Source organism: Diceros bicornis, chromosome 11 (genome assembly GCF_020826845.1).
Source record: "Diceros bicornis minor isolate mBicDic1 chromosome 11, mDicBic1.mat.cur, whole genome shotgun sequence".
NCBI lineage: Eukaryota > Metazoa > Chordata > Mammalia > Perissodactyla > Rhinocerotidae > Diceros > Diceros bicornis.
Window position 1 is genome coordinate 39,290,333 of NC_080750.1, and position 14,938 is coordinate 39,305,270.

General features: G+C 34.1%; 1 protein-coding gene across 7 annotated transcripts in view; it reads right to left on the reverse strand.

Annotated features, from left to right (window-relative positions):
* LRBA (LPS responsive beige-like anchor protein) overlaps positions 1-14,938 on the reverse strand; it is a 723,014-nt gene that overhangs the window by 524,360 nt on the left and 183,716 nt on the right. For all 7 annotated transcript variants that reach the window (XM_058550176.1, XM_058550181.1, XM_058550180.1 and 4 more), the window contains 2 exons: positions 11,939-12,386; positions 2,640-2,770 (listed from right to left, as the gene is read on the reverse strand). In XM_058550176.1, the coding sequence (XP_058406159.1) occupies positions 2,640-2,770; positions 11,939-12,386 (579 nt within the window). The remainder of the gene's footprint in view (positions 1-2,639; positions 2,771-11,938; positions 12,387-14,938) is intronic.

Below are 14,938 nucleotides of genomic sequence, written 5' to 3' on the forward strand. Positions count from 1 at the left end.
AAATTATACAAAATTTAAATAATGGGGGAGGGGGGAGAAGGTACATTAGGGGCTGGATGCAAGGTTTTGTGGGTTTTTGCCAATAAATATAATAGTCTCCAAGACAGCAAATTATTTTGTAATTCTGCATATGGTTCTTCAAGGTGAATATTTTATATTAAAATGGATTTACTGGAAAAAATACAATGGCTTTAGAAAGAAATTTATTATACTGTTTTATATTAAATATTGCCCATTAATCTCAGCTTTCTTTCTGTTTCTTATCTCTTCTGAAGACTGCATGATTTAAATTTTGAAAAATATATTTAAAAGCAAACAGAAGATCCTATTTACTTTGTCCCATAAGCTGAAATTACAGGGCAACATATTCAAAATAAGATGAAAATATTTTACTCAGTGTACTATGAAATTCTGAACTTACTACATTTGCTCTTGGAAGTTATTAGGAATTCACTATTACTGAATTAAAATGATGACGGCCAGCCCCGTGGCTTGGCAATTGTGTGTGTGCGCTCCACTGCTGGCGGCCTGGGTTTGGATCCCGGGCGCGCACCGAGGCACCGCTTCTCCTGCCATGCTGAGGCCGCGTCCCACATACAGCAACTAGAAGGCTGTGCAGCTATGACATACAACTATCTACTGGGGCTTTGGTGGAAAAAAATAAATAAAATTTTAAAAATTAATTAATTAATTAATTAAATGATGGCATACAGTTTCATAGATATTAGTAACTTCTGCCTCTTTCCCAACAGGGGCTGGTCTAGTTTTCTTTTTAAAGAGCTTTGGATGGGGGTGGAAGAACAGAAATTTGTATACACAGCCCAAAATAGATTACCAAATTGTTTCTCCTCCAAAGTAAAAAAGCATCAGAGTATAATGAAACAATGAGGAAGAAAAAAAATCTGCAAGAGTTCTACACTTATTTTCCTTTATATTTTCTCACTAAGACAATGATGAATAACATAACAAACGTACAATACTATTGCAAGATGTTAATAATAGGGGAATGGGGAGAGGGTTGGGTTGAGGGGATATTTAGGAACTCCGTACTTTCCACTCAATTTTTCTGTAACCCAAAATTAATATAAAAAATAAGACCTGTTAATTTTTTAAAATTTTTTAATAAAATAAAAGCAAGGCAGCACAAAACTCTGTCCACTCCCATTGCAGCTTTTGGTTTCCATGTAGAAATTTTTTTTCAATCACTAGTTTGTCCTAAATATAAAAATAATACAACATTATCGATAAAATTTTAGAAAAGACCCTAAAATTAAACTTCAAAAATCAAAATTGCCTGTAGTTCAAGCACATAGAGATAATCAAGTAACTTCAGAGTACATTTCCTCGCTTCTTCCATGTATAAAAGGTATATACTTCACATAGTTATGATTACATGGTGTGTAAAGTATTGCATATAATATTTTTTTACTTCACCTACTGAGAGCATTTTCTCTTATCATTAAACACTAATAAATTGGTAAGGAATTAATCACATTTAAACCTTTGAAAAAAAAAAATTTTGTTAACACAAGTGAAATAACTACAGTGAAGGAAAATAAAAACAAGGAAGACAAAAGAAATAAATAATTGTAGTCTCTGTTTCTGGAACACATGATTTATAGCACACAAAAAGGAAAAATAAAATGTCCCTGGTAACTGGCTAGTAGAAACATCAAGTTAGGAGCAAAACTCTCTGAGATATACTAGTTTACCAAATAAAGGTAGAATAGCAGACGGGCCTGAGATGTCCCAAAAGATGAAGGAAAAACATTATTTCTGATTTTAATATAACCTACCTAGTCATTCTTTCAAAATTCCTTTTACTTTTTATTAATCTCATTCTCGAGTAACAAGAATGAATCCTTTTGGGGATATCCTAACTAGTTGGTTTTTTTTGAAACAGCACAACATTTAGAAAACTACTATGAAAATAAAATAATATCCCCTTTGTCCTAACTTGGTCATTTTAATGTCACAATACACTTCAATTTTACCTGGTATTATCACTAAGCTTCCAGTCAGTCAACATCTAGGGATTTAGGATCTTGTACCCACATATATACACCAAAAGGCTTTTACACTTGGAAGGAATATAGAAAGAGACATGGGCAAAAATCAAATTGCGGTAAGAGTTACTGAACCATTATAACTAATGCCAGAATAATGATATACTTCGGGGCAGCACTCCCTTTCCAAGTCTCTAATTCAGAAAAATATGCAAGAGAAAAAAAAAGTACTGGATACTACATAAACATTTAATAACTGATAACCGGATTAAAAGACCAGATGTCACCAAAACTTTCTTGTATAAACCACTATCTATACAAATCTCAAGTGCAGAAAAAGGAAAAAAGTATTTTAAAAAATCTATCATTCATTCATGCATTCATCCACTGAACCAGCAGAATCCAATTTGTCACACAATGCTATGATTAAGTGGAGAAAAACATTGAAATCCTTGATTTATTTGAAATTACTGAAATTTATTCAGAAAATTATTAAACAATCAATAGTATAATATAAAAGCATAATGATTTATAACATGCTTAACAAAACTTCTTAACTTTATCAAAAATCTTAAGCTTTGCTAAAATGGGATCTAAAAACTCTTTTGTTGCAACCACTAATAACTCACTCACCAGGTGATTCTCCCACATCTGAGGCTTGGGCTGAATCTACTGAAGAAACCACACTGACTGCATTGGTAGGTATACTTGTGGTAAGCGTGGAAGGTAAGACTGCTGATTTTTTTGTTGCAATGATGACACTTCTGTAATAAAGAAAGGAAACAGATTTTAAAATACAGATGATCACTCAAGTTAATTACATGAATTTCAAAATAGCAAGTAGGAAACTAACTTCTTTTTCTAATGTTCTTTGTAATCCTATTTTGACATACAATTTAGAATATTCTCTCAATAAGAAATCTCTTCAATGGTGTTCACACACATCTGCATTTCAATTTTTTTAGAATCAAGACGATGTTCTATGGAAATACAATTATCCACTTTAACATTTAAACATATTTACTATATAATATTCTTTGAATTTAGGATCATCTTTAATTATCCAACTTAAAATATAACCAAAGGTATATAAAAAAGGAATTCTGGCACTCAAGTGGAAAAGTAATTAACATTTTCTTAACCTCAGAACTGAAGCAGAAAACTCAATATGTTTCCACAAGGATTTTAAAGCACTGCTAATTTGAAATCATAAAACCTTAGAAATCTTATAAGGTAAAAAATGCAGATATAAACAATTTTTTAACATGTATACAACCCAAGTTTTTCTTTTTAACCCACAGAGACTGTCTTTTGATAATATTATATAGAAAAAAACAATGCACAGGTATAAAAAAGCTAGATGCAAAAATAACAAATAATCAAATTTGTTCATCTTGCGTATTATTCAAACACAGGTATTTATGATACACCAATTTCAATTAAAGTGTAATGCTTTATACCAAAACAGTAACTAAAAGATCTTATTAGGCATAACTTACAAGGTATTTTTAATTGAAGTTAGCTCCATAAACATGCAAAACCCAGTTAATGAGGTAAAGAGGACAGCTGATATATAATGCACTCCCACAGCAGTGCTTACTTTTAATTACCTGGTGTTAACCATAAGCCTAAAGTCTTCAACATTCAATTTATTTAATCACATCTTTTGTTGACACTATTGTAACTGCAAGCTTCAAGTATTCCCTTAACAGCTTTAAAGTATTCAGTTTCTAAATAAAGTTACTTAAGATACTTGATCCTAATAAATGTATTCAAAAGTGAAAATTATATAATTCAAGTACTTTAAAAATACATTTTGTTTTTGTTGTTACATCAAAAAGAGAATGCAAAGCAAAATAGGTTCTGTTTTACTTCAGTGCCTACCATGCGACAGCAAACACTGTTGCCAATTAAATCAAGTTCTCTTGTGCTAGGCATGGCTTACTCAATGTACTTGGGGGTAGCTGGTGTCACATCATTATAAGGGTGACTGCCAATGTTAACTACACACTAAAAAATAGAAGCAACAGCCACCTGAGCCCTCAATCCAAAATGGTGTGCTTAAATCATGGTAGCTTATATCAGATGAAGATTATTGATTTTAGGGCGGGTAGACATGACCCTCGTGTGTGTATGTGTGTGTGTGTGTGTGTACATGTGTGCTGATGGTACATTCAGAAAACAATACAAAATGTAATTTGTGTATTTCCTACTTTAGGCTGAAATTTAAAAGCCTATTGTTTAAGAAAATCTCTAGCTACCTATTCCCTAGCAACCTAATTTGTGGAGGAGGGGAGAAGAAATATGGAGAATTTACTTTCACATTTGTTCACAAAAGAAAGAACCAGCAAGATCTAGTTCACTCATACAATAGGTAAGCACCAACAGGAGGAATAGAAAATAATATTCAGAAAAGTGAAATTGTTTTTTCTATAATTGAAATTTAAGGCACAAACCTACACTATGCACCAGCAATTCCACCCTTAGGAACTTCCTCAACATAACATATGTCCACAAAAAATGTGTACAATAACGTTCAGAGAGGCTTTATTTATAATAGCCAAAAACTGGAAATAGCCCAGAATCCTTTAAGCAGAAAATCAAATAAAAATATGGAAGTACGCTTATACAAAGGAATAATATTTAGCAATAAAAAGAAACAAACTACTGATAAACCTAACATGGATGAATCTCAAAAGCAATATGTTGAGTGAAGGAAGCTTTACAGAAGAACACAAACTTTGTATTTCCTTTTACATGAAGTTCTAGAAAAGATAAAACTAATCTATGGTAGAAAAAAATGAGAACAAGCATTGCCTCCGTGGGATGATGACAGGCATTGCCTGGGAAGGCACATGAGGAAACTTTCAATACTGATGATACCGTGATTGGGGATTTGGGTTACACAGGTATATAAATTTGTCAAAACTCATCAAACGGTACGTTTAAGATTTGTGCCTTTCATTGTATGTATATTTTACCTTAAAAAACTATTGATCTGTAGTTAGAGATCTGCATGCTGAAATATTTAAGAGTAAAGTGAACTGACATCTGCACCTTACTTTGAAATGCATCAAAAAAATAAGATTAACAGATAGGAGGATGGATATATGGAGAATTACATGATGAAGCAAATAGAGTTAAAGGCTAATTGCAGAATCTCAGTGATGGGTCTATGGGTGTTCATTGTACAATTCTTTCAATTTCTCTATATGTTTGAACATTTTCATAATAAAATGTTGGAAAACTGATAACAGAAAAAATGTACTACAGTACAGATGTTCCATAATACGCACAATCTCTATTTGTCCAATATGGCATGGTTAATTAAAGACAACAAATGAACTTGACCTTTTTTTTTTTTTTGCGAGGAAAATCGGCCCTGAGCTAACATCTGCTAAGCCTCCTCTTTTTGCTGAGGAAGACTGGCCCTGGGCTAACATCCATGCCCATCCTCCTCCACTTTATACGGGACTCCGCCACAGCATGGCCTGACAAGCGGTGTTCCGGTGCACGCACAGGATCCGAACCGGCAAACCCTGGGCCACCGCAGCGGAGCATGCCCACTTAACTGCTTGCGCCACCAGGCCAGGCCCTTGACCTCCTTCTTAATCCTTTAAACTACTGCCATTAATGCTTTCAATCATGAATACCAATTCTTTATTTCAGTTCAGTAAATATTGTCCAAGATCTTTCACATATTCTCATTCCCGATACATCTGAAATGTAGCCTGCTACATGAATTTACATTTAACCCAGCATTCCTCAGGCACTTCTGCAATATGCTCTTATGGGTCCTGAGCATGTATATTATTTCACAACTCCAACCCTTTATACATGCTATTCCTCTGCCAAGATCCCTTCCTCTTAGTCCTGCTTGCCAGCAAACTTCCTTCTCATCTTTCAAAATCTTGCTCAAAGGCCTCCCCAGACTCCCCAAGTCAAAGTTCGCAAACACTATTCTTTGTGCTCCCACATGATCCTATTATATAAACTTATAAATTATTAATAGTTGCTATGATTAAGCACTGACAATGCCAAGAATTATTACTCAATTCTCAAAACAATCCTAACATATATATTACTTTCATTTTAAAAATTAAAAAAGCAAAGCTCAGAAAGGTAAACTCACTTGCCAAAGTAAACGGCAGAACTGCCCTACAATTCCAGGTTTGTCTAAACAAAAGCCTCTAATTTGAACTGTTTCCTCCTACTGACCTTTTTTTTAAGTTTTATTGAGATATAATTCACATACCACACAATTCACTCATTTAAAGTGTACAGTATGTTCACAGAGTTGTGCACCCATCACCACAATCATATTAACATTTAAACATAATTCTATATTACAATCATCTACAAGCAATGGTAATAAAGATTTCCAAGATATAAAATTATGTATGTACTATTACTAAAATACAAAAATATACCTGCTCACAAATGGAAAAAGTTACATTCTTTAGCCCAGCTATGTGCTTAGTGAGAAATAAAGTTAATCAAGTTCCAAATTCATTGAGTGATTCAATCATTTCTGAGGAAGTAACATAATAATGTTTCAGCTTTGGGTCACAGAAAAACAGAAAATTCAGTCATAATGATCCAATTAAAAGCATATTAAGCAGTAGGCAGATTTCAGGGTAATTTCATTCCCTTTACCAATTGTTTAATAAAAGTTTTCATGTAAAAGACTAAAATCTTCAACAGAAGGGATCTTTAAGATATATTTATCACATATGCATGTAACTGTAAATCTAAACTAGTAAAGCATGTTCTACAATTTAGAAAATAATCTAGAAATTTAAATTTACCACTACTCAAAATTGATCATGCAAGAACTAAGCATTTCACATTTTTTTAAAATGCTTTGGAAAACACAAAGAAAATGCAACATGCATTTGCCACAACTTTGAGAGCCTATATGCCAGGCAATGTGCTAGGGAAATTTCTGGCATGGTTCTCAGGCTACAGCCTAAGTTTCTATTTAAGAGACAAACTGAAATCCTTGTTAATATTTAAGAAACAAATAACTCCGAATTTTTAATATCTGCCATCAATTTTAACAAAAAGCACTTCAAATTTTTTGTCATGAAGAATTACGAAGACAGGTATGTCTTTTAGTTATGCAAGCTATTTTTCCAAACTGTCAATTAAAACCCAAATATTAAAGTATAAAATTTTACATATTATAGTTTTTTTTCAGTATAAACTTTAATGAACAATTACTGTTTGTGAAGCACTATGTTAAGGACATATGTGAATTATCTTATTTATATTTACAACAACCCGTGAGGTAAGTACTACATATTATTATCCCCATTTTACAGATGAGAAAGAAGTAATGTTCCCGAGGTTCCGCATACAGAAAGTGTTGACTTTTTTGTTTTTACATGAACTACGGAGGCATTTTTCAAAGTTTCTTTTTATTTATTAACAACAAACAAAGAGCAACAATGTCTTCCAGATCACTAAGTTTTAGAAATTCCATTTAGAATCATATAAGTTTCAAAGATCACAAACTTTCATATAAATGCTATTTTATTTAACATACAAATAGTTCGCTAAAGGAGAAAAGAGCATTTTAAGCCCAGCACTTTAGCCCCCAAGGATCTAGTTGAAAAGCCAGACAAGCCCTTGAACTTTATCAAGATAAATCCCTGGCATCCACTAATCACCAGAGAGGATCTTCAAACTAGATAAGAGCAAGAATTTTGGCATGGGAATGAACACAAACACCTTGCCATCCACAAAGGCCCACAACCTGGCAGCCTTTCAGCAAGGTTCCATTCATGTAGCTGTTACTCTAAACTTTCCAGCTATTGCTTGGGAGTTGATAATTCTTAAGATATGAGGAGAGCTGTGATTTCTGACAAAGCATTCCAGAGATAAACACATGATCAGAGGGATGCTTTGAAATTCCCAAAGATATGCCACTGGTCTAGGCTGCATGAAAACAGTTTTTCAAAAGGTGTCTCTTGCTAAGAAAAAGAGGGGGAAAAAAACAGAGTTTGCTCACCACAGACAATATGTTAAATGCATACCAGACACGTAAGTTCCAAATAACAATCTAAAAAATGCTATCACCAAAACTGCTCTTTATATTCTATTTTAATAAACCTCTGAAAATGTATTATCTACATATGGTTTCCTAAGTTCATAACCTATTCACGAAGGCATCACTGAGGCACAGATTTAATTTCTACACTATTTAAAAAGAAATAAAAGCCAAAATTTAATTTGGGGCATTTATAAGAAAACAACTTTCTTTGAGCATATTAGTAAGATATATTAAATTTAAAAATCTACTCTCACAAATATTTCTGACTACTCAATCTAAGATTAATACAAAATTAAACAAATTATAAAAATTTAGAGTAAAAAAAACCTAATCACTTACACATCTTCCCACCCTAAAAATATAGCCATTGTTATTAACAGTTTGATATATACTTTTTGAGGTATATGTGAACATATATATATTTTTTAAAGATCATAAATTCTAAACTATTTTGTACACTACTCTTTCATTTAATAATATATCTTCAATATCATTTTACATCGATACATAGTGTTCTGTTTTCTCTGTTTAATGGCTGCATAGTATCTACTATATGTATAAAAAATAACACACGTAACCAATCCTTCATAGATTGGCATCTATGTTTGCATAGCACAGCCAAATTACAAGGTCTACAGTCAGTCAGCCATAGTTCAAATCTTAGCTCCATTTATTAGCATAAGAGCTTAAGCTACTTACTTAATTGCCCTATGCCTTAGCGTCTTCATCTGTAAAGCAAGGGTAAAAATAATATCTACCTACCTACCTATCTATCAAAAAAATGCATTTACAATAGACATTTAGGGTCGGCCCAGTGGCACACTGGTTAAGTTTGCATGCTCCACTTTGGCAGCCCAGGGTTTGCAGGTTTGAATCCTAGGTGCAGACCAACACACCACTCGTCAAGCCATGCTGTGGTGGCATCCCACATATAAAATAGAGGAAGATTGGCGCAGATGTTAGCTCAGAGCCAATCTTCCTCAGCAAAAAGAGGAATATTGGCAACAGATGTTAGCTCAGGGCCAATCTTCCTCACCAAAAAAATTAAAATTAACTAATTAATTAAATAAAATAGACAGTTACAGAGTAAAAGCTCAATAGATATTAGCTTAATTATGAAATTCCTCTTGCAGAAAACATCTTATTCTTCCGAGTATCTTCTGTATAAACTTCTAGAGATGTAATTAAGTTTACATATTTTAAATTTTAATTCATATTGCCAATTTTCTCTCAAATACATTGTACCAATATGTCCTCTCAACAACAATATAAAAATGTTTCTTCATACCTTCATTAACACTAGGCATCAATTTTTAAATCTCTGCCAATGTAATCAGAGGAAATTATCTCATGGTTATTTTAATGTTTATTTCCTTCATTATTAGTGATGTAAACCATCTTTACATATTTGCATATTAACAGTATTTCTCTTCTTATATGAACTAACTATTCCTGTCATTTGTCAATTTTTCTAGCAGGTTAGTAATTTTATTGATTTGTTAGCATCATATGTATATACTGGGAATATAATCCTTTTATCTATAATATGTATTCCAAGTACATAGTATTTATATATACACACGTACACACAACAGAAAGTAGCAGTGACTGAATGTCTCACCAGATATGATAGCTAAGTTGACATTTATTGAGTGATTTCTCTATGCTAAGTGCTATATATTAATATATCTTCAGTACCATTTCACATCAATACCATACTGTTCTGCTTTTTTTCTTATTAATGGCTGTACAGTGTTACACAATTTGAGGATAAGAAAATTGAGGTTCAGGGGGATGAGGTAACTTCCCCAAATTCACTAATAACTGATAGAGCCAGAACTCAAACTCAATTTTGTCTGATCTCTAGAGTAAATATTTTAATTCCTATATTATAAAGCTTGTTAAAAAAAAGAAAACGACATTTGAATCTAGCAGCCACTATACTATAAGGTCACATTATAGATATACCAATATGCTATTTACCTGGAATTTAAACTCTGCCAATCTCATCACTCCAGGACAGAGGTAGAGGGGACAGGATGACAGAGGATGATGACAAAAAAGATTCTTCATTAAAATTATATATTCCCTGTATTCTTTCAGAGCACCCTAATTACCATAAACAATTTTAACCTGCTTGAATATCTAATGTGCCAACCCACAGCAAGTCTAAAGTAGAGAAGTAGAAGATGAGAGGAAATAAAGAACACAGGAGACACAAAGAAATAAACAACCACCAGAGAGAAATTATGATGAGGACTTAAAACACAAACCAACTGGAAGGGAATCCCACTGGCCAAATCAGAGACAATTTGAGCATCAGCATAAATAATAACAACGACAACAGATTATAACCCATTGAGTAAACTAAGAAACCATAAGGCCATATAATGAATGAAGTGAATTCATTTGATGAGGATGATAAGAGTTTCATATAGTACCTCTTTACAGCAGTACCTTAACAGTGGAGAAATCTAAAAAATACCATTTTAATAAATGATCAGAATGAACAACAGTAATGAGATAAAACCATGTATCACTTGTTAGAGTGCAACAAGAAGAAATAGTGCCACTTCAGTGATGTTCCTGCCAAAGACGCATTTACTTGAATCTAATCCTGAGATAACATAGACAAATCTAAACTGAGGGACAGTCTACAAAACAATAGGGCTATCATCTTCTAAAGTGTCAAGATCATTAAATTCAAGGAGAGACTAAGGAACTGTTCTTCCAGATTGAAGGAAAATAAAGAGACACAAAAAAATACAACACATAACTCCAAACTGGATCTTTCTACTATAAAGAGTATTAAGACAATCAGTGAAACTTGAAAGGTGTTTGAAGATTAGAAGGTAGTATTATATCAATGTTAATTTCCTTATTTTGATGAATGTATGTGGTTATATAGAAAACATACAATAAAATATGCACTGTGGATAGAGTATTGTGTCAACTTCCTTTCAAAGGACTCAGGAAAAATAAAAGTTCTTTTTTCGTGTGTGTGAGGAAGATCAGCCCTGAGCTAACATCTGTCGCCAATCCTCTTCTTTTTGCTGAGGAAGACTGGCCCTGGGCTAACATCCATGCCGATCTTCCTCCACTTTATATGGGACGCCGCCACAGCATGGCTTGACAAGCGGTGCATCACTGCGCACATAGGATCCAAACCCCAAGCCTCCACAGCGGAGCATGCGCACTTAACCACTACGCCACCGGGCCGGCCTCAAAATAAAAGTTCTTTTAACTGGCAGCTTCTCTAAGTTAGAGCTTATTTCCAGATAAAAATATTGATTTTTAGAAAAGAATATGTTTAGTAACTCTAATGCATACATGTCTCATAGGTAGAATTTCAGAAAATTTAATAATATATAAAGAAAATCTTCAGGGAAATTAGCAAAAGGTTTCTTAGGGCAGCAGAGCCAACAGAGTAAGGAATCTGTAGTCAGCATTCACAAACTGTCAAGGTTCTGAACACCCTGTTGAATTCCCAAGTCTGTTGGAATCCACAGTCCCACTTTTTTTTTTAAAAGGCTGGCATACTACTGACAGCAAGGGAGCGAAAGGTATCCATTTGTAAGTATAGGTGATTTCTAAGTTGTAACAAATAAAAAAATTTATTTAACATACAAGTTGCCGATGTAATATTAAAATTATTTTTAAATCATCTTATTGGTATGTTGATAAATAAAAATTTGAAATGGTTTACAAACCATACAACAAAAATATACCTTGTAATTTTTATAAACCAAATCAAAACATCCCTTTTTAATGTTGAAACTACAAAATTTAGCAGAGTTAAATTAAATTCCTATTTACCCTTTAAATCTTTATAATTTATAAATATAAGCATACCTAAACAAAAGACTATATACAGTACCTGTCAAAAGATCTGAACTGCACAGGTTGCTCAACAGATAGATCACCAAGAGCTCCAAGGCAGGCTGGTGGCAGAAGGGTAGGATCCACTGTGACTCCATCTGTTGGTATGTTAACCAAGCTTCGGAGAATGTCCTTCACGTTGACATTTTTTGAAACTGGAACTGATGGTGCAGCCTTGTTATCCAACTCATTTCCTCCATCATTCTTTGTTTCCTGAGATTTATTGACTTCTAAAGAAAGAGTACATAGCACCTCACTGATGGCATCTGGGCCAGCACTGACACTTGGAAGTGCTACAGGAGGAGCTACATCTACATTGCTTCCTAAACCAGTAGCTGTTTCTTCCCCAATGCCTGAGTCCCTCCTTCGAGCAGATGATGTGCCTTCAGATTCTTCCACCGATGCTGGAGTTAACGGGCTGAATGCTGCTGGTGTGTTTTCTACATCTTACCCAGAAACAGAAATACAAATAAAAAAATTTAGAACCAATTTTAAAAGAGTACATTCAGTCCTAATAGCTATCTACTATTTTAAATTATGAAATATATGGCATGTCCTAAAAGGCAAAAATAAATTACATATCTATAAAATGTACTGAGTAAATGCCACCCATAATCAAAATGATGGTATAATAAAATAATAATAAAAATATTAAACGATAGCAAAATACCTGAGAAAACTCTCCAAACTGAACATGACATACCAATGGGTAGCAACAAAAGGTTGAAAGCCATTGGACTACAAAAAAAGTCCAAAATCCTTAGGATAAACAAGGCTCTTCAATAATATGAATCTACTAGAATGTAAACTTGATCAGGGCAGGGAATTTGTCTCCTTTAACACATCATCTCTAGCACCTATAAGAATGCCTGGGCAGCAGCAGGTGGTCAATAAATACATATCAGATGACTATTCATTTCCAACTTTATCTCCTGCTACTCAAGCTCTCGCACACTATACTTTACAACTTCAAATTACTTGCAATCTGCTGAACACGGGACAATGCTCTGGGCTTCTGTGTCTTTACACATGTCCTTTTCTTTGGACAATAATCCCAAGACCTCTACCTCAAACATGGTTTTTACTGCCAGAAAACTTGTTACCCCTCCTATACACATGAATAATTCAATAATCCTTAAAATCTAGTTCAACAAGGAGCATCACCTTTTCTCTCTATTTGACTTTCATTCCCTCCAATCAGGCATTCACTCCATTCCAACAAAAATATTCTATCTTGCTAAATCCACTGGTCACCAAAATCTCCATCTTTCTAAGTCCAATGGTCAGTTCCCAGTCATAACAGCACTTGACATAGCAGCAACAACCAATTATCCCCTCCAACTTGATAAGAGTGTTTTCATTTGGCTTACAGGACACCACGCTCTTCTCGTTTTTCAACTACTACCTCACTGGTTTTTCTTTCTTAATTTCTTTCGATATTTTTTCTCCCTTATTTCTTAAGTTGGAGGTACTTAAAACTCAATCCTTAGTCCTTTTATCTTCTCTGTAAACATTTATTCCCTTAGGGGTCTCATTCACTCTCAAAGTTTTAAATACTACTACACCAAAAAAAAATTTCAGATTATTATATATAACTGCCTATTCTACATCTTCTCTTATATGTCTAAAAGCCATCTCAAACTCAACATGTTGAATACTGAGTTTCTTATCTTTTCCTGAAAATGCTGCACCTTCAGTCTATCATAATGCATCTTATAATCATTCTTGACTACCTTTCATCTTTCACATGTTCACACCTAATATTTTAAAATTCTCTTTTCTCTACCATCATAATATACCCAGAATCTGACTACTGCTCACTAGCTCTACAGCTACCACTCTAGTCCATCTCATAATCACCTCTTGCCTAGATTATTGCAATATCCTCCTAACTGGTTGTGTTAGACTGTTACATTAATGATCCAACTGGGCCATGCCTCCTGGTACTCGCCCCTTCGAGAAGTCCTTGAATCTGGTCTGGGCCTGACTTACTTTAATGAATAGAATGAGGCAAAAGTAGCACTGGGCCAGCTCTGTGCCCAAGCTGTAAGATAGTCTGGCAGCTTGTGCATTCTCAGAATCCCTGAACATCTCTGTAAGCATTCTGGCTACCTTGCCGGAGAGAACATGCAGAGAGACCATATGACGAGACAGAGGCTCTCCAAAGTAATAGAGAAAACCAAGGAATTCAGCCGAAAACAAGTATCAAGGCCCTAGACACATAACCCCAGCTGAGCCATTTCAGTCAGTCAGCCCCAGCTCTTGGAGCCATCCTAGCTGAGGCACCAGATACATAACTAGAAAAGCCATCTCAGACTTTCCAGCCCCAGTAAACATCATCTGGAGCAGCAATGAATCATTCCCATTATGCCCTGTCCAAATCGAATTCACAGAATCATGATAAGACTAAAATAGTTGTGGTTTTAGCCACCAAGTTTCAAGGTAATGTGTTACACAGCAGTACATAACTAAAATATTGGTTTTCCTTGTCCTCTAGGGTGTTCTCAACACAGAATCCTGAATGTTACTTTCAAAAACATAAGTCAATTGTAACTCCTATACTCAAAACCCTCCAATAATTCCCCATTTTCTTTAGAGTAAAAGTCCACATCCTATTTCTCCTGGTCATTCCTGATATTTCTCCCTGTTCAATTTTTTTCTTTTCCTGGTACTTACCACCTTCTAAAATACAATACAGTTTATTTATTACATGTACTTATTTTCTATATCCTCTCACTAGAATACAAGCTCCATGAGGACAGACTCTTTTTTTCTCTTTTGTTCATGAATATACCTAAGCACCTACTAGGTACCGAATGAATATTTATTGAATAAATAAATCGCCTCTGCTGGGTGGCAGCTACTTCTATAACTGCAATAGCTGCTTCTCTAACTACAAATCTATAACTGGCAGCTACTTCTAAAGCACTAATTATTACAGCTATTTGTTAACAAATCTGTCTCTTATAAGAGAATATGAGTTACTTATTCTTCTCAA